The 19,528-nt window shown below is 33.6% G+C and overlaps 1 protein-coding gene across 2 annotated transcripts; it reads right to left on the bottom strand.

Annotated features, from left to right (window-relative positions):
* Positions 1-71: 71 nt before the first annotated feature.
* LOC149417912 (leucine-rich melanocyte differentiation-associated protein-like) lies at positions 72-17,965 on the bottom strand. 2 transcript variants are annotated; one of them, XM_089639530.1, is made up of 6 exons: positions 17,790-17,965; positions 13,542-13,661; positions 12,512-12,667; positions 7,684-7,794; positions 6,345-6,494; positions 72-3,931 (listed from the first exon to the last, which is right to left on the bottom strand). In XM_089639530.1, the coding sequence occupies exons 2-6, from the start codon at positions 13,583-13,585 to the stop codon at positions 3,655-3,657; spliced, it is 738 nt and encodes a 245-aa protein (XP_089495656.1). In that variant the 5' UTR covers positions 13,586-13,661; positions 17,790-17,965; the 3' UTR covers positions 72-3,654. The 2 variants fall into 2 exon arrangements, with proteins under 2 accessions (XP_089495656.1, XP_089495655.1); XM_089639529.1 differs by lacking the exon at positions 17,790-17,965 and adding an exon at positions 14,123-14,314.
* Positions 17,966-19,528: the final 1,563 nt, after the last annotated feature.

Raw genomic sequence — 19,528 nt, 5'->3', positions numbered from 1 at the left:
TTTAACCTCTGATATAATTGGCTAGAAACTAGTCGGGCGCAAAATGTAATAATAAATAAAATAAACTAAATTTAACAAATGTGAACCGGGCAATATCATCATTGATGATAACCGGTTACGAGTGGTGAAAAAAATCTGTTCAATTTAAACAAATTGCTTTATTTTATAAAATGATTATGCAGTTTGTTTTACATAGTTACAATAATACTTTAAATATAATGTTTAAAAAAGCCTTATATAATACAGCGTGATACAATCATAATAAAAAAATAGATAGTAAAATATTAAAAACTTCATTATGTGTAGCGTAAAATTTTACAAAGGTAATTAAACTTTAATATTTTCTTATTTATGGTACTCTCTCAGTAATCTGCCGCTCGATTGTCTGACAACTATATATTATAATACGCCGTTATTCTTACTAGTTGAAAGCATAAAATCAAGCTAGTCATGTGACAAATTCAGCAGTCGGCCGAGTGCATATTTTGTTTGAACAAGTTTACAAAAGGGAGCCTTCTCGTGAGCGTAAATATGATCTTAACAACTCTAGTGATTGGGGATGGTATAGAACCACATGCATCTCTAGAAATGATAATGCTGCGTAGGTGTTTCCTTATCGACTGCTGGAATGTTCCGCGTGTAATCAGTGAAGTGTCACCACAGGACTCCAGCGGCACGTTTGAGGGCTGCGATGGAAGGAAGAGGGAATGCTCCTGCTTAACCTTGGTGAACAGCCGTCTGGACATCAACAGATGAGGTGATTGTTGATGAAGTCGGCTGGTGGTGAAGGCGAAATAGTTGCCTATTTTTCAACCAGTCGAGTATGCTCATGCGTGACCATACCTCTTTCACACGGTGGTGGAGCAGGTGCTAAAATGCCGTAACCATGGTGGGTACCTCTCTCAACGCTGATGGCGTAGGTCCTAAGGTGCCTTAACCATGATGGGCACCTCTCTCCACGCTTTATTACTCACGTAGACTGGTTGTGATGAATCAGTAGATACCAAATCAAACGATGTGTTTTAATGTGATGGTGTTTTATTCATTTTTAAATGACGATTTGTAAATTCTAAATAATAAACTTATATATTCAGAAACAGCGTTTATTGACCTATATTAATGAATATATTTTTAAGCCATAATATCCTCCATTAGAGTTCCTTATAGGATACTTGCCTGGATTTTGGAATAGCGAATTAGTGAGAGAGTACCATAAATATTAAGTGATCAAATTGTTTTATTTATTTGTAGCTGTCACTACCAGAATATAAATGTTTATTTTTTACAATAAAACTTGGTAATTTACTCCATTTAAATCAGATTTTGCTTCAATGGCTTTGATGCTAGATAATTTTAAGCAAAATCTGCCCAATTCTATTACACATATATTTGAGTTTGTAAAAACAATAAAAACTAAATATAAATATATTTGTGATGTTCAAAGAATTGTGCAGTATCGAGCTACTTGTAAAGCAGGGTACTCACTTAACCGTGTAACCTGTAACGTATCTGATACTGTATCAAGTTAGTATGTAGGCACGAGTCTACTGCGAGCCGCTCGCGGGTGGAGCGCAGTGTGCTCACAGCGACCCGCCGACGGCGGTTTCACTGCGAGCACCATAGCGAGCACTAAAGGCGGATCCGGGAGGTCGTAGCTGGATACGCGGTTACCGTGGACGAGCCGTACCCACTTGCAGATTGATACAGTATCCGATACATTACATGCTACACTCTAGGTGAGTACCCTGCTTAAGAATGTGTATCAAATGACTGATTTAACACTAAAAAAATACAGTGATGTGCAATAAAAAGTTGTGTAAAAATTACATAATTTATTTGCCTTATTTCTACTCATAGCAGCTAATTACATTTGTTCAATAAAATCAATATCAACAAAGCAACGTGCTAAAACTGCCGCATTGTTGGATAGTTGACATTGAAAAGTCCCGTGTAGAAAAGACGTAAAATATCTAATATCAAAAATATGTTTATCAAAAGTTACGTGGAAGATAGAGATTTGAGTTGTTGTTGCCAAGAGTATTGTGCTAAATAACTGTACAAAGTTTTGTCTTTAGAATTTTTTAACAAAAAGAAATTATAACGAAAAATGACACCAACTTTACTCTGCTTTTTGTAACAAACATCCCACCAATACAAACTAAACACTAATTACAATAATTATCTGAAATACTTTTTGAAAAGATACATTGTGACTTCACCTAAATGAAAGGTCATTATAACAATGAGATTACATATTCCTGCCTAATCTATTTTTGACACATGGTACATGCCAAAGGTTATCATTTCTTATAAAACTTTACACCTTGGCCTCTTATTTTGTATTTCTAATACATATTGATCTCGGGATTAGAATATATACTTAAACTGTTATGTATTACATATTATACAAGTGTTTAATAATTGGTCGCAATTTTTATCAATGTATAAAACATACCAGAACAACTTTTTAATAAATTATTATGGCACATAAAAATACCTTAGCTTAATCTATATAAATAAAAATGTAAATGTTCATTTGTTCAAAATTAAATCTCTGAAAATTCTTCACCGATTGCTTTGAAATTTTGACACAACATATCTATATAATATAGATGTCACCTGTGACAGGTTGAAATATGCTTTTTTGAAAAACAGCGCCATCTGTTGGATAAACATACTTTTTTTTAAAACAGCGCCATCTGTAGGATGTAAAAGCAACACGCGCTATTGTTTCTCTATCTGCACAGACAGACTGAGCTACAGCATCGTGTGGCGGGGTACAGCTAGTTTCTTCAATAAAAACACATTTTATTGGTGATAAATAAAGGTCTAAAATTTACATTTTTGTATTTCGCAATCCAAATCCTAAAAATTAAGTTGACGTATTTTTATACCAGCATGCCCTGAATTTAATTACTTGATACATATCGATATGGTTTCAGAGAACATTGAGGCACGTATCTGAAATGTTTTTCTATAATTTTTAGAAACACTCGTTGAACTTATTTATCACATTCCTTACGTAGAGCTATTGATCATTCTCCCATAATAGCGTATTGGTTAAACAAATGCATGCATATAAGATCAAAGTTTTTAATATCACCAAACTTGGAATGCATTTTAGAGTCAACAGTCATTTAGAATTCCGTATTAATAATAAAAATAATTACATCAGTCAATAGAGGAAACCCTCGTTACAATCCAAATATCAACTTATAATAAGACTTATCACGACGTATGTCAAAAATTAATCAATCAATTGTTTTTTGACTTTTGGAATAATAAGTCATTTTGCACTTCATCTTTCCTAGATATGCCTAAAGCATGAGAAGGCCTAGAACATATCGAGCTCACCTGAACGTAGAGGCGATAGAAATTCACGAATAGGGTATCGATACACTAACATTTCTCTACACTCTAAACATAGTAAATCTATTCAAAATCTCGCTCAAGAAGGAGGAGAATTATTATACAAAAGTCAATCAACATAATACTATCGACCGTGAGAGTCTTAAATCATATCCGATAACAAATCACTTTCACACAAAATATCACTTTAAATCTTTATATGCCATCTTAAAACCAGAAGAATCCTGCAGAAACTTAACAGAACGTCTCCAAACCAGAAGATTCCTGCCAAACTTCAGATCATCATCAAACCAGAAGACTCCTGCCGTTGGTGGTAGGCGGCGGTGGGTCAAACATTCCAGACATCTTCTCGTGTAGGGCGCGCCACCTCTTGAGGGTGCTGCGGGACAGAGCCAGGGGACCGGGGTGGTGGGCGAGCGCGACGAGGGGAGAGGCGAGGGGGGCAGCCAGGCGCTCTAGCAGGGGGCGCTGGTACAGCCGCAGCGCCTCAGCCCGCTGGTCCTCCGTCACGGTGCGATCGTCCAGATGCACCAGATTGGGGAAGATGGAGAGCACAAACAGTCTGGAACCAAAGTTTACATAAAATACTGAATAAAATTAAAATGAGCATAAAGTTCACTAACATATCTAATCAGGAAAACCTTCCTTGACCTAAAACCGGACATGATGTTAAAAATATATAAAACATATGTGCGACCTCTCCTGGAATATGCTTTCCAAATATGGAGTCCTTACTTCGCAAAGGATATAAATCTGTTAGAGAGAGTACAGAGACAAAATACCAAGAGCTCTGAAAGATCTACGATACGAAGATAGACTCAAGGAACTAAGATTACCAACCTTACAAGAAAGAAGAGAAAGGGGTGACTTGATCGAGACTTTCAAAATTTTATCTGGACATTACAGTTGCCCTAGCATCCAAGAAATCTTCACTTCTAATAAAAATATAAATCTCCGTGGACACTAAAAAAAAATTACCAAAACGTCTTTTGCATCTAATCCTAGAAAACACTTCCTCGCAAATAGAGTAGTGGATGCTTGGAACAAACTCCAAACAACATGTCATCGATGCAACAAATATAAATCAATTCAAAGCTCTATTGGATTCACATTTGGAGAGAAGAAAGGACTTATTTCAAACTTAAAACAACTCAATTACTGTCAAACTTGTTGTGAAATCAGATATGAGCGCATCAGCAGAATGCTGCCTGCTCATTACATAATAATAATAATAATAATAAAGTGACCAAAAAATAAAATATACACTACACATGCAGAAATGTTCTTTGTGCTATTAACCTAAGTGCCAAAAAAAGTGATTACAACTTATATGCATGCCGAAAGATAGCTGTATACGCAACAGCAAGCATGATTTCTTTTAAAATAGGCACCAAATACAATTCAGTTTAACTGTCATTTGTATTGTAAATGACTGACAACGGAGGTGCGGAGGTGTGTAAAAATGCTACCACATTGTAAGATAAATCCATTAAGAAGATAATAAAAAGGTGTTTTCATGAAATATTGTCATTTTATTCACCAAATCCCCTGCTATATCCCAGCTTCATTTATTTGGTACCTAGTCCCTATTATTCTATTTAGTGTATTCAATTTTGAAGTATTGTCTCACTTGAAGCCATGAAATTCAATGTTCCATGTACATAACACTAAATATACTGTTTATACAAAGTGATGACAAAACTTGGAATAACAATAACAGCAGGACAGGACAAAACAAGAACATTAAAACTAAAACAGGAGGCATAAAATATTGAAAAGAAGTTAAGATATATGAATGGTAAGATTTTTTAAATAATTTTGTTTTTAAAGCCCGTTTAATTTCAGCCAAATTCTGGAGATTAGTAAGAGCTGAGGGAAGTCTATTCCAGATGAGCGGGCCTGTTACACTAAAAGAGCGATCCTAGTAAACGGCTCGATTTGACCTAGAAAGTTCGATTAGACGATTACTAACATCTAGATCTAGAGACCTTAGAGAGTCTATTGCTTAAGTTTTGTCGGACACCTAGTTCCGATATATCGCCATTCCTTGCAATGCTTTGAAGGTCATTAAGCAGATCTTAAACTCTATTCTTTCAGGGCATCGAAGCCAGTGAAGGCGATCCCTTAGAAGTGGGATATACAAAATTATAACTTGTTATTTGTAATACACAAAATGAAAACTTGTTATTTGTTCAAGATAAGGAAAATTTTTGACTCGCATATGTACAAATTAAGTTTAATTATTTATTATCTTTGTATTTCGTAGCTATATTGACAATAAATATAATGTAATGTGTTTATTTTCACAGAATCGAAGATAATGAAATCTGGAGAGATGATATATTTTGTATATACAAAGATAATGAAATCTGGAGAGATGATGTATTTTATATATACAGACAACTGGAAATTATTATTGTCTACATTTGCACACTCTCCTTGCGATTTTTTTACTCCATGATACTTGTTGAAACCTTATTTGTAGGGAATAATTGAATAACTAGTGAATGAAGGAGTTGTATTAAAATTTTCTCAGATAAGATATATTAATATTTTTTCAGTTCATTCGGAAACTGAAATTAATTAGAATAGCCTGTTTTTAAAGCCACAATAGCAAATAAAAGTGAAAAGGAAAAGGTTCTAAAAGCGGAAAAAAAGGACTCCAATAATACAGATTTGAGTTAAGCTCGATTTCATACTTTTTCACAGTTTTGCTTACATTAATGATTGATTACTAAACGAATATGGGTGATATCTGGCTAAAACAGTCAGTAGTAACACTAATATCTGAGTGTTACTGGAAAGGTCAAAAGGAATATTAAGAGATACAATCGTTCCGCGATAAATGAGGGACCTAGTGACCCCCCTTTTCGTTGAACGTAATTTTTATCTTCTGGTATTTATGTTTCCGGTGTTTTAAAAAATCTTTTAGGAGAGCTGCCAATTCTATAAAACATTTAGATGTTTGAACTGACCTATACTGCAAATATTCATAGAAGGTCCCGCCATTGAGGTAGCTGGGCGCTGCAGGGTTGCCCATGATGCAGAGGTGTTTCAGGTTGGGACATTTCTGCTTCAGCTTCCTTATCCACGGGAACAGAGTCTCCACCTTGCAGTGGTTCAACCTGGAGACACAGACATGAGCATGGTGCTGCCAAGAATAACTTATAACTAATTGAATAATTAATTTATTAATTAATGATGAACTATGTGGACGAAGAATAAAGCACTCGACTAGCCGAAGGTCACGGGTTTGAATCCTGGCGTCCACAATAAAATTTTATTTGATTAATTTGTATTATTTCACAATTTATTCATTTAAAAATAATATGTAGTACACTTGTGGCACGTTCCAGAGTGGAAGATACTCTCAGTATCGCCCTGGTGTAAGACTACCATTCAGAATTGAAACATTGCTTAAAATGGCTTTAGGCATGTTTGGTGACCATATCTGAATAGCCAGGTATTGGCCCACCTTTCTCTCCCCACAACATCCCCAATTGGGGATGCTATAGTTTGACTGGCTCCAGACAGTTGGGAGCAGTTGGGACTCTCGTGCGGTATTCTTATTAAAAAAAAATAATAAATAAATTTAAAAAACAAAGCCAACATTTTACTGGAGTTGGACGTATTTGCCTTTATAGGTCATTTTTAAAAGCAGAACTGTGCAAGTCAAGTTACCTATGGTCAAGGGTAACAATAATGTAGAACAAGTAGTTTAGGACACGGGTTCAAGTCCCGTTGGCGTCATGTATCTTTTATCAGGAGATTTTTCAATGTGGATGAGTGTTTCAGGCTAATAATTATTGCTTATAAAAATAATTGTTGCCCTTTGTGCTATGCATAAAAAATCTTGTCTTAAACATTAGTTTACCAAAAAAATATTAATTAATATTTGACAAGTTCAAGTATCTTCATCAAAAAATGTAGACAATTTGTCTCGACGCCATCTAGTGAGAGAGTTAGCACTTACAATGCCTTTCTCATATAAAATAAAGTTGGTTGTTTTCAGGTGAAAAAATGTAATAAGCAGTAATTGTTGAATGAAACACTAGTATATATTGAATTATTTCGCGGATAAGAGATAAGCCGCCATAGCTCAGTGGTCAGAGCTGTCGACCGGAAATCGAAAGGACACGGGTTCATGTCCCGTTGGCGTCATGTATCTTTTATCAGGAGATTTTTCAATGTGGATGAGTGTTTCAGGCTAATAATTATTGCTTATAAAAATAATTGTTACCCTTTGTGCTATGCATAAAAAATCTTGTCTTAAACATTAGTTTACCAAAAAAATAATAATTATAAGGGTCTTACCATAGCAGTTTCAGCTTGGGCATGGGGGGAAATATGGTTTCTTCATCGATGAGGTTATCATCAGCAATCAGCGAGTTGAGCTCCTTGAAATGGACAAGGAAATCCAAGTTTCTAGAAAGTAAATAAATCAACATTAGTAAAACTATTCATAATGCCATGTACAAACCATTTTTCACGAGCCTAAGGTAATTTATTGGTGATATTTAAGAAATTCAAAACTAAGTCAGTTTAATTGAAAATCAATTAAACATATTGTTAACACCTTTCCGGCGGGAAAGGTAGCTCTACCTTTTACGCCGGTCCTACTTGCATGGCGGGAATGGCATTGCTGTCCAATAGTTTTATATAAATACTAACTGTACCCCGCCACGCATTTTTAGGTCCAACGGATGGCGCTGTTTTTCAAAAAAGGCATGTTTGTCCAACATATAGCGCTGTTTTTCAATAATGGCATGTTTGTCCAACATATAGCGCTGTTTTTCAATAATGGCATGTTTGTCCAACATATAGCGCTGTTTTTCAATAATGGCATGTTTTTATCTGTCACAGGTGACATCTAAATAATATAGGCATATAAAAACACATGCGTATTCGAATGAAACGTTATATCAAAATTTTAAAGAAATTGGTGAAGAACTTTCGGAGATTTAATATTTTTAACCAAAGAACAACCACATTCCCCTATCTGACATTTTTTCCATCATCAAAGATAGATCCCGCAATGTTTGGTCGGAGTATTGGCACATTGCTAGTCAATCCAAGGGAGCCTGCTATGCCTCAATACAAAGGACTATTCCATCAAAACCGTGGTTTCAGCAATTCCCTCATTTTTCCAAAAAGAAATTTCTTCACTCATTCGAATGAGGATCAGACATTGTTCCGTTCCTTCCCATCTTTTTAAAATTCACATCTTTGACTCCCCAGATTGTACATTCTGTGGTCTAGAAGTGGGAACTTTAGATCACATATTTTTTGGTTGTCCCTCTCTAAACAAATATCCTCTCTTCTATCAAGCCTTATCTAAAATTGCCTCCCCTCCATTCAACATCTCATCTCTTCTAAGTCTGAACTCGACTCCAATTTTCATTATAATTTTGAAATTTGCCTATTTAAATAAAATTAATATTTAAATTCACCTTTCATTTCTCAATAATTTTAAGTGATGGCCAAGAACACCCTTGAAGGGAGAAAGCCAGAAATAATGGAAAAAAAAATTTACTTTTTTATTTATATAGATAGATGGATGTCAAACCACAAAGTGATACCATACAAAGCTTTCCAACAAAAGAAAAGAAAATAAGGTAATTAATCTCTTTGTAGGGGTCCCAAATATATGTACATGTATTTAAAATGTGAACCAAGTCTTCCCCATCTTCAAATTCTTGTCTTTTGTGTGGAAGAATATTTTATCAAAAGGAAACTTTATTTAATTAATACATTTCTAGCGGGTAATTTCTGCGCTGGCGCTACGCTATCTCTGGGCGAAAATAAAGAACCCACCCGAAATTCTTTAATTTTTTTTTAAATCGCTATATCATCGAAAATAATTAAAATATTTTAATAAAAATTTTCTACTACCTAAGCTATAAAAGTACTAAACAAAAATCGAATATTATTTGAAATGCAACTCAATTAATTTTGTATTATTACAGTCTATCTATCGGTACTTGCCCATACCTGCTTTCTTTAAATACGCCCGATATCTCTCGCTCGCTTGCACATAGGAATTGAGTGGGTGCGGAACATAGATAGATATTCGAATCGGGTTTCACAGTCATAAAAACCCTCATTCCAAGAATTGAATTTTTACAATAAAAAAAAATGTTATCTAAATAATATACTATCCTTTTGTTGAAATACAGATGAAATTGAAAGGCACGAAGATAAATATAAAAAGAAGACTTGTATTACGATTCGATAATTATTTACATATAGTTGGGACCTTTACAAAGAGATTGGTATATAATAAAATATATAATAAAAACATGGTCTTTTCTGCCATTAAAACGAGGTCGGCGCAAAAGGTAAAACTACCCTTCCCACCGTTAAGCATCAATCGGTCGAGTGGGTAGAACTACCTTTCCCGCCCAAAGTGTGTTAACGGGTAATGCATATAATGTGTAATTACAAATATCGCACTGGAGATTAGGAAGTTTTTTTGCAATGATTTGTGTGAAAATTTAAAAATAATTTTTGTAGTGTATCTAATAAAATATGAACATATTTTACACATAAAACAAACATGGCTCAACACTGAATTTAACTTCAGTTAACCTTTTGAACGCGTTAATTTGCTCCGTTTTATCTATACCCGTACGCGGTACATATTTTCAAATACCTATGCACGAAATTAAATGTCAAATTATAGCATTCTGGTATGATTTATTGGACTATATAGACAGAACAGATTGTTCTCCACAATATGAAAACAAATCCTCGTATGTCAACACTCTTAGATGTTTATAAAAACAAAAACATAAAATTTCATACAAAGATGTACCTTATCTTTTTAATGTGGTCCCGCCATTCACTCGGCGTCATAAATAAACCACTCTCGGTGTGTGTGTACTTAGGCCAATGCGTTGATAGACACAAGTGGGACACCATGAGCACTTATCATTTTTAGTTATGAAAAGTTGTGAATGATATACTAGTACTAACGCCATCCGTTGACAAAAATGTAAACTAAAGGACTAAAAGGCGCGAAGAGGCGCACTTGATTATCGATCTTTTTTTATGAAATACAATTTTACTTTTGAGAAATTCTTGTAGATGTCAGCATTGTGATAGTTCTACGAATGTCCAAGTGAGCAAGAAATACATTTATGACGAAAGAGCGCTGGAATATCGGCTGTCAAAGTGTCCGTATCAACTGTTGATACAGCTGCGTGTGAGTATAGACTTTTTGCCGTAACAACAGTTGATACGGCCGCGTGCAAAGAGTTAAATGAGTCATATTACAAAAGTGGGCTTATTTTATAGTTGGGGTGGTGAGTAAAATGTAAAAAATTTAATTCAAATCTTGAATTATTTTCAATGATATAGTGGTTTAAAATAAAATCCATTTTCTCGAATAGGACCCCTGTTTTCATCCGCAAGAAGTGGGTTAATATCTTGTAGAGGAAGAGTGTTATGATTTAGACATAAAAATATAATGTCACAAATGAATACGCAAGCTAAACAGATAATTAAATGATTACTACATAAATTTAAGACGCAATTAAATATCATTACTATCAATGCTTCACTAAACAGATTTGGGTTAAAGGTTGGCTTACAATAAACTTATACTACGCAAGTTCAGGAAATAAGTTGTCACTATCAAAAACTACAGAAAGAAATGAAAACAAAAGTCTAAAAGATAAAAAAGATGTTATTTAAGATTTTCATGGCCATATGGCCATTTACGTGTTGTTTGACTTTTAGCAAAAATAATGGGGCTGACACACTTGCGCTATATTTTCATGGCTTGACCTATTTCAGCATATCGCTCGCCATACATTCCCAATGAGAATGGAACGATAAGCTCCAACAGATCCCAAAAAGAAGACCCAAGACGTATCGAGCATGCCTAATTATGGAGGCAATTGAAATCCACAAAAACTCCATTAATATTAATTACCTTATTAACACAAAGTTTTCGGGGTGTTTTTTAATCAATCTACATAAAAAAAATCAAATATATTTCATGTAAAATAGCTATAACTTCTGAACTATTGATCAAATTTTCAGTATTTCACCTTATTCATAATCTTTTATTATTTTTTATATTTTTGGATAGACAATTATGATATTTAATTTTAAATTTTTTTTACAAACTGCACTTTTTTCGTATTGTCGATTTAGTCATTTTATGCACGTTCCACATAATATACATATTTTGTAAAATACAAAACAATAAACATTACTATTGTTTGAAATTATGAAATCGTTGGAAACAATTCCCTTTATGTAAAGGTACATGACATCATTACAGTAGTCCATTTTTATTTGGTATTTTTTATGAAAAAAATATCCCTTTATTAAGAAAACAATTTGTAAAGACTAACTTTTCAAGCTCAACACACAAATAACTTTTCAAGCACAACACATAAATAATTTTTCAAGCACAACACACAAATAACTTTTCAACACACATTACGAATGTATCTACAATGATAGGTATTTTGTATGAAATTTTTAAAGCACAATGTAGGCAGAAACGAAAATAGAGAACGAAACAATATCGCTATAACACTGAAGAAATGTAAAGATTAAAAAAACGAAATGTTTATATTGCAGCTATTGTATTTCAAGTGTATGTTTCATGACTACAGTCGGCCACCCGACCCTAATTCCACGAATTGCCGTGGTACCTAGTACACGTCTCACGAGAGCTGATGCCTAATTTTTACTTCACAGATCAACCAACATCATACGTTTCTCATAACATATTGTTACTCTAAGTGTACAACGCGTTTTGGCGTCTCCGCGCTTAACCGATAACAGTTTGCAAAAGACGCGGTTTAAGCGTCTCCCGCAAACTATATGTTAATTAATAAACATTGGTATCCTGTACTTGAGAGCTACACCAAAACTTAACATCGAATTCAGATTAATTTAACTATTTTTTGCATTGAAATCCCTGCCCTATCAGGATCAATGCGCACATTCGGTATCACCTCTACTTAAATAAACACACCATACCACAATCGACATCCGCCCTGATGATGGACACTGTAATGCTGTCCGAAACAATGGCCAACATATAATGACATAAAGGCAAAAATTAATCATGATAATATTTTTGACAGCGAAAATTTAAAAAGTTATTTTAAAAATTACGCACTTGATCCTATTGTGGCTGATGTCCAGTATCTGTGTGGTGGGGCTAAAGCGGTCCAGCAGGGTCTTGGGGATGATGTGCAGCCGCTCGTACGCCAGCGTCAGTCTGAACTCCTGGTCATCGTAGTGGACTGTACTGCCCGGTCCTAGGGAAAGTGAACTGAACAAGGAATGACAGGTTAATAATAAGTAATCTCTTACCTAAAAAAAGTATGGAGAATAAAAATTAATACCAAAATATAATTATTAATTCGATTTTGTTTAAATACAAGTCATTAAGATTTTCGGATTATTTCTATGTATGCTTTTTTAGATTCACTTATTTAAATCAACATGTTGCCATGCAGTACTTGGTTCTTGCTTAACCTTCAGCATGCCTTGGCAAAACAAAACTTTGGGTACCATGAGGGTTGACTCTGTGTCCCCACTCATTTTGTCATTTCAATGCCTTTTTTCCTATTAATTCATTACAAATTATTCTTAAGGCTTATGCATTCTGTGTTTTCATGAAATAATGATCAAATAACGTCCTTATACTCTCACGCAGCTCTGGTAATAGTAAGAGCAAGTGAGCTAATGAGCATGACTCACCCAAAAGTTAGTGTGCGAATGGACTGCCCCATAAGCGAACTAACACACGAGTGAGATGGCGTTTCATTTGTCCGCATATTCTGCGGGGGGCATGGTTCCAGCAGAAGTATTATTTACGGCAAGGAATGACACCTTTTATTCAAGTAATATAGTTTTATTTAATGGTAGATTATGTGTTTAAAAATTTTGTAGGAAAAAAAAAAAAACTGTAAAACCTTTATTTAAAATTATACATGAAGGATAGTAATATTAAAGATTTTAGGTACCCCTGTTGGCAAGGGAAGCATTTAAACATCAAAGAAAATTACGCATTGTTATTGTTAAAAATAAACACTTTTACAGTTTTAAAATGCCCCAGTAAGACAAAATAAGTATGTAAAAAAATAATATCATTCAGATCACAAATTATTTATTTAAACTGTGTACTATTCTAATGTTATTACCTGGAATCTCTGTTCATAAAAACTAATGTAGCGAGGGAAGTCATGTCTAGGTTTGTAGTGTAGATTCCCGTATTCCTCTCTAAATCTATCACCTCCAACACCGCATCCTCGTTGTCCCCTCTGCAATGAATAAAATCATTTTAGGACACTATAATATTGTTGTCATTCAGAAATCGTATTTAAACAACAAGTTAGAAGTCATTGTCAAATAGCTAATCAGCCTTTCAAATTAATAAAACTTTTGGTAACAGACAACAGAAAACAAAATTACAAAGAAGGATGAACAACAAGACAACAGCTGATTACGATAAAGTTCCATGTAGATGTTTATTTGGGTATAGGTCTTGAATTAAAAATGGGAATGTAATGAATGAGATTAAGTTAATTTCTAAAACATCAAACTAATATCTCACCAATTTATAATAGTAAATTAGAAACAAGTAGGAGATAAATAATAATACATAAATAAAATAAGTGCATCACTTAAATTTACTAAATGACAGTTGTCGGAGTAACAAAACGTTCCATCACAGAGTTACTAACTTCTAAAATATTATTAATAGTGTTACAAACTAACTAACTCTTTGAAAGATAACCGGTCCATCTTTTGGCTAACCATTTTTACTCCACTGAATCAGTTACACAAAACAAACTGCAAAAACACCAAACACTTGGTTAACTTCAAATAACAGTCACTCTCTATTAACAAAAAAACAACAGTAATTATTTGTTTATGTAGCAGAGAAGACAGTCAGTGAAAGCAACCTCACTGGTCAAATGCCAATACTAGACTGATGTTTGTATTTGAAGATAACAATATAGCACTAGACTTGAAAGTGGTTATCAGTTGTAGGGACCTCCTACCTACCCAACCCTTATCAACAATACTAATAATGTTTTAGGTACTAACATTAATACCATGAGTTGTGATGATGACGATTTGATTGAAAATAAATAAAATAATATTTATCTTTGGAACAAATAATTATTTGATAAGAGAGAAATGATTTTAGTTCCGATGCCAAATATTTGACTTACTTTTGTGTATGACTAATAATCAGTTATGCATTTGAAATGATATTTTATTACATTTCAAATAGAAAGTTTAAGTATTTCCATATTATATTATTAATCAGCATTTAATCGGAATAAAAGGTTAGCAACCAAGTATAATCATAATTATATTGGTTATACTTTTAACTGCTTACATATTATTTTACAAGCAATAATTATTAGCCTGAAACACTCATCCACATTGAAAAATCTCCTAATAAAAGATACATGACGCCAACGGGACATGAACCCGTGTCCTTTCGATTTCCGGTCGACAGCTCTGACCACTGAGCTATGGCGGCTTATCTCTTATCCGCGAAATAATTCAATATATACTAGTGTTTCATTCGACAATTACTGCTTGTTACATTTTGTCATGTATCTTTTATTAGGAGATTTTTCAATGTGGATGAGTGATTCAGGCTAATAATTATTGCTTGTAAAATAATTGTTACCCTTTGTGCTATGCATATAAAATCTTGTCTTATTAAGTTTACCAAAAAAATAATAGTTGCTTACATATTAATTGGTGACCGGATAACTAATCAAAATGACAATTCAACACATATAAAAAGTGCTATAAAGTTATGAAAAGTGATGAAACAAAAACTAGGTTAAATAGTTACATATGTAACTAATGAAACCGTTTGTATTTTTGCTTTGCAATAAAACCAATTAAATGGAATATTTCTAAATTTGTCCGAAAACTGGTTTTGAAAGGAGTTGAAATATGCTTTCAATTTTTTTACTAGAAACACTGAACTAAAAGTACTGATAACAAAAAAGAAATACAAATTTTATTAGACAAATGTATTGCAAACATAACTGTCATCTCACTTTTTGTGACGTTTCAAAAAAAAAATTCACACAAAGTTTCATTAATTTTTCTCAAATTGTGGTAGGAACCTTTGGTTTCATACAGGTGAACATTTTAATTATTCTGTTGTTAACTTCTTAATTTGACTATAAAGTGTGGTGTTTTCTCTTTCTAACACGCGAACAAATTAGCTTGAGGGATTAATCAGTAATTGAAAATCCTAGGTGTTAAGTCTGCCTTAACAATTTAATCTACAAAATTCAATCTTATATTAAATTTATTATACCATCTTTTATGTGCGATCAAAATGCTACATGATTAGGTAAGATAAGGAAAACATTAACAATTTTAGAGATCTAAAGTTATTGATAGGCATAGATACTAAACATAAGATAAAGGATTTTATAGTAACCTCCGTTATTGCGTTTAAATCGAGAAACACCAAGAACATAATATAATGACTTAACAAATAGTGTGTTTGTGTCGAAAGATCTAACAGCTGAAAGCCAGATGTGTTAAACTATGTGTTGCAATCAACATTCTGGTGTGATAAGGTTTGACAGGGAAAATATAAATAAATTGCGATCTAAAGTTATATGCATGTATAGGTTTTTATATAGTTTTTATATGGTTTTTTATATAGTTTTAAATTATATATTCAAAAAAATTATATGAAACTAATGCAGACCCATGATATAACAACATAGCCTGAATTCTCTCAACAAATCAATTCCAATTTTGAAAAAGACAATTAAAATAATCTTCTGTTAAAAATAATATATTCGCTCGTCTAAATTCTTTTAATTAACTAGCTGTACCCCGCCACGCGTTGCTCTGGCTCCTTCGAGAACCTTCTAGAGCATTCGAGAACCTTCATGAACTTCTTCGAACCTTTCAGACTCACCGACACAGTCGGCGGACCCATTCTGAAATAATCTGAAACATTCGCAGACTTTCCATAATAAAGCACATTTTCGTCGCCCACTCCCACCCACCCCCACCAAACTCTCTTACTTTCGATGTGACACCAAGGGCTATCTACAACCATAACCACAGGTGGGTGGCAGTGGCAGATTGTTTAGAAGAAAAGGTGGGTAAGGAAACATGGTTCCATTTTTGAAAATGACGCTTAACCTGTTGAAAGCCGAAGCACAAAACAGAAAAATATTAGTGGAACCTAAAGTTTTACTAACGCAAACGATGCTGATTTTGGTTTGCATTCATTTTTCGAAACATTAAGGTCAAAATCGCATCGCAAATTATTCTAACAAAGATCATATTAGAATGTTCGCATGTTCTCCGGAGACCATCGGCAGTCCGCCGATTAAATTCAAAGCAAATTTGTGAACCAGTTTTTTGTTTTTGTTTTTTCTCAAAGTTAAGTTAGAAGGTTAGGAAATATGCTGAAATTATTAAAATAACCCAAACTAACAACCTTAAAACCTATTTGGTACATGTTTACTTAAACCCCGACTTAAATAGTTGCCTCCATTAGATATTCAAGTTCAAATCAAATGTTGTTTTTAAAGAGCCTTTGCAAGAAGCATAATTGTGGGCTGTTAGCTTTGCTTCTTTGGACAACTTTTTGTTAGCGCCAACTGCGTTCAGTCTTCCATTAATGGACTTTTTTCAATATCTCTGTCAGCCTTCCCATCCCTCGTAAACATACTTCCTAAATACACAGTCTCATCCACCTGCTCCAAGAATACCTCTTTCACAACTATATTTCACACTGTTTTAGTACTCTCTCTTTCAAACCCCATGACTTCAGACTTACTTACATTCATCATTAACTCATTCTTCATTAGGAATTCGGCAAGTTTATCATATTAATTATACTCAACTTTTTTGTTGATATTATTAGAAATATAGAGATAACAATGCAGTGGGCAGACATTTATCTGTGTAGAATCTTGTATCAACTCAACAGTGAAATTTCAATGTCAAAAAATGTATTGTAATAATGGAATTAAATTCTAGGAGGGCATTGCTCGACTAACTAATAATAAGCAAGTACATCATTCTAATTCTAAGAATGGTCTTCAAATATATTTGTTGAGTCAGAAAGATCCCATTACTGCCCTTTTAATAAAAATAATACCTGGATCTACCTAGGTATGATGGGGTTTTTAATGGGCTGGAGCCCAAAAAACCCATTACAGCCAAGTTATAATTATACCATTAGCTCTAGTAATGCCTAGTGTGATAATTAGTGGAGAATTTCCTGGTACTATGGTCCGTCTTAGAAAATGGATATTATGAAAGACATTAATGTGCGTTTTAATATAATACAAATGTTCCGATATTATAGTAAGGACCAAAAAATAGCTAATAAATAAAATAAAAAGTTGTATTTTAGTTGGTCAATGGTTATTTACCTTGTAAACAAAATACAGCAACGAGCGAGAACAGTAAACTTCGACGCCAAGAAATATTGCTACTCTTTAAATATAATATAAAACAGTTCACATATCACGCAAATATTCCAAATATTAATATTATTTGACAATATAAACATTACATTCTGACATTGTTGGTCATTGACATGTCATTTTGACAGCAACTATTCCATAGAACTTTTCCATTAATTAACTTTTCTATGACTCTTTGATTATTTGCTATGTGTGTTGTGTGTTGGTAGAAATTAAAAAGGTTTTTTTTAATGTTTCGAGTATAAATCTTTCATCAACTGATCCAGTGGTCTGAGTTGTTTATTTTTGCACAGCTATTGCTCCAAAGTGACAATTATTATTATTAATAATATTTTTGAACAATCTCTATTCCCTGTGAAAATTACGATGTAAATTATAGGTATTGTGGAATTTTTATCAAATTAGATCAAATTTTTAAATAATTTAGTACTCACCCTACCAGAGTTTTTAAATACATGTATTTATGTATGTACCATGTTCGGCTATGTACCATGTACTATGTACCATGTACCATGTACTATGTATCATGTACTATGTATCATGTACTATGTACCATGTACTATGTACCATATTTCTAAATACATTACCGTCGTAACATTTCAATGATGTAAAAAAAAACTTCAACACCATCGGCACCATGAAGGAAAGTCCGTATTGGTTACACTGACTCTTAACCCTTTTGCTGCCCGAATGTAAACACAGATAGATACTCTCACGCCAAGGGTTTTTAGAATTTTTTATATTGCCTCATTATTTATTATCCTCAGCACTTAGAGATTGTAAATCATTACCAAAACAAAAAAAACTTGTTTACGTTACACTCTTGAAAAGTCTAAGCAAGATATCTTTATGAATTGATGCATTATTTGACGAATAAAAACTATCTATGAAACATCAACAAACTTCGACCCGCCGCCATTATCAAATCAGTAATCTCACCAACACATACAGACATACTATAGTAATATCAGTACTCACGTCTCTGTAGTGGGACCACTGCGACGGCTCACCATTTCACACGATTCACTTGTGATAATATTATTGTTTAAGCTTCATTATTTATTCAACTTTTATTTACAGTTTCTTATCGTATTATTTATGTTAATAGTTTTTATTCGAATGGTAGACTTTAAAACAGGGATGAATACACAATGCCACATTACACTGGGAACACATATATCGAGCCATTTTTCTGCGGCTTTGTTTAAGTTTTGTATTCGCACAAACATGGCAGGCTCTGTATGGCTTGGATTGTTTTGATGTTGCCGGTATTGGCTCAGGCATATGGTTTACAACTTCTTTTGAAAGCAGACGTAATGGTGTGTCATGATGAGACGAATGAGGAGTTGAGTCGAGTTGAGTTTTTTTGTGGTGTTTTGCGATTAATTGTCTTATCACACACAACTGATAATCGGGGAAGCTCATACCTGAATTTTTTATGCTGTTGTGTACAATAAAAGAATTTAACAGATATAAATCAATAATATGGAAAAAAAGCTTTTTATACCACTTAATGGACTTTCGCAAGCAACTTACTCCAGTTAACATCATGTCTGCCTTATCCACTAAACCCATATGCTTATTGTAATCCTGAATGCAATTGGGTTTGCATATTGTTTGTCCCGTTCTTAAATTTGTTTTTCCCGTTGGGGAAATAGTGTTGTCGTGTAAAGAGCTGAGCATGT

Source organism: Hesperophylax consimilis, chromosome 14 (assembly GCF_061612785.1).
Source record: "Hesperophylax consimilis isolate HC1 chromosome 14, BYU_Hcon_1.0, whole genome shotgun sequence".
Taxonomy (NCBI): domain Eukaryota; kingdom Metazoa; phylum Arthropoda; class Insecta; order Trichoptera; family Limnephilidae; genus Hesperophylax; species Hesperophylax consimilis.
Note: the sequence above shows the minus strand (reverse complement) of the source record. Positions and strands in the feature narration are given on the sequence as shown.

What these genes read in the sequence shown, in the direction of transcription:
- LOC149417912 (XM_089639529.1), bottom strand. Translation starts at nt 14,160, where the DNA reads ATGGTTAGCCAAAAGATGGACCGGTTATCTTTCAAAGA. An exon ending in GACCGGTTATCTTTCAAAGA is followed by an intron (nt 13,662 to 14,122) that starts GTTAGTTAGTTT and finishes TATTCATTGCAG; the next exon opens with AGGGGACAACGAGGATGCGG. An exon ending in CCCAAGCTGAAACTGCTATG is followed by an intron (nt 6,495 to 7,683) that starts GTAAGACCCTTA and finishes CTGTGTCTCCAG; the next exon opens with GTTGAACCACTGCAAGGTGG.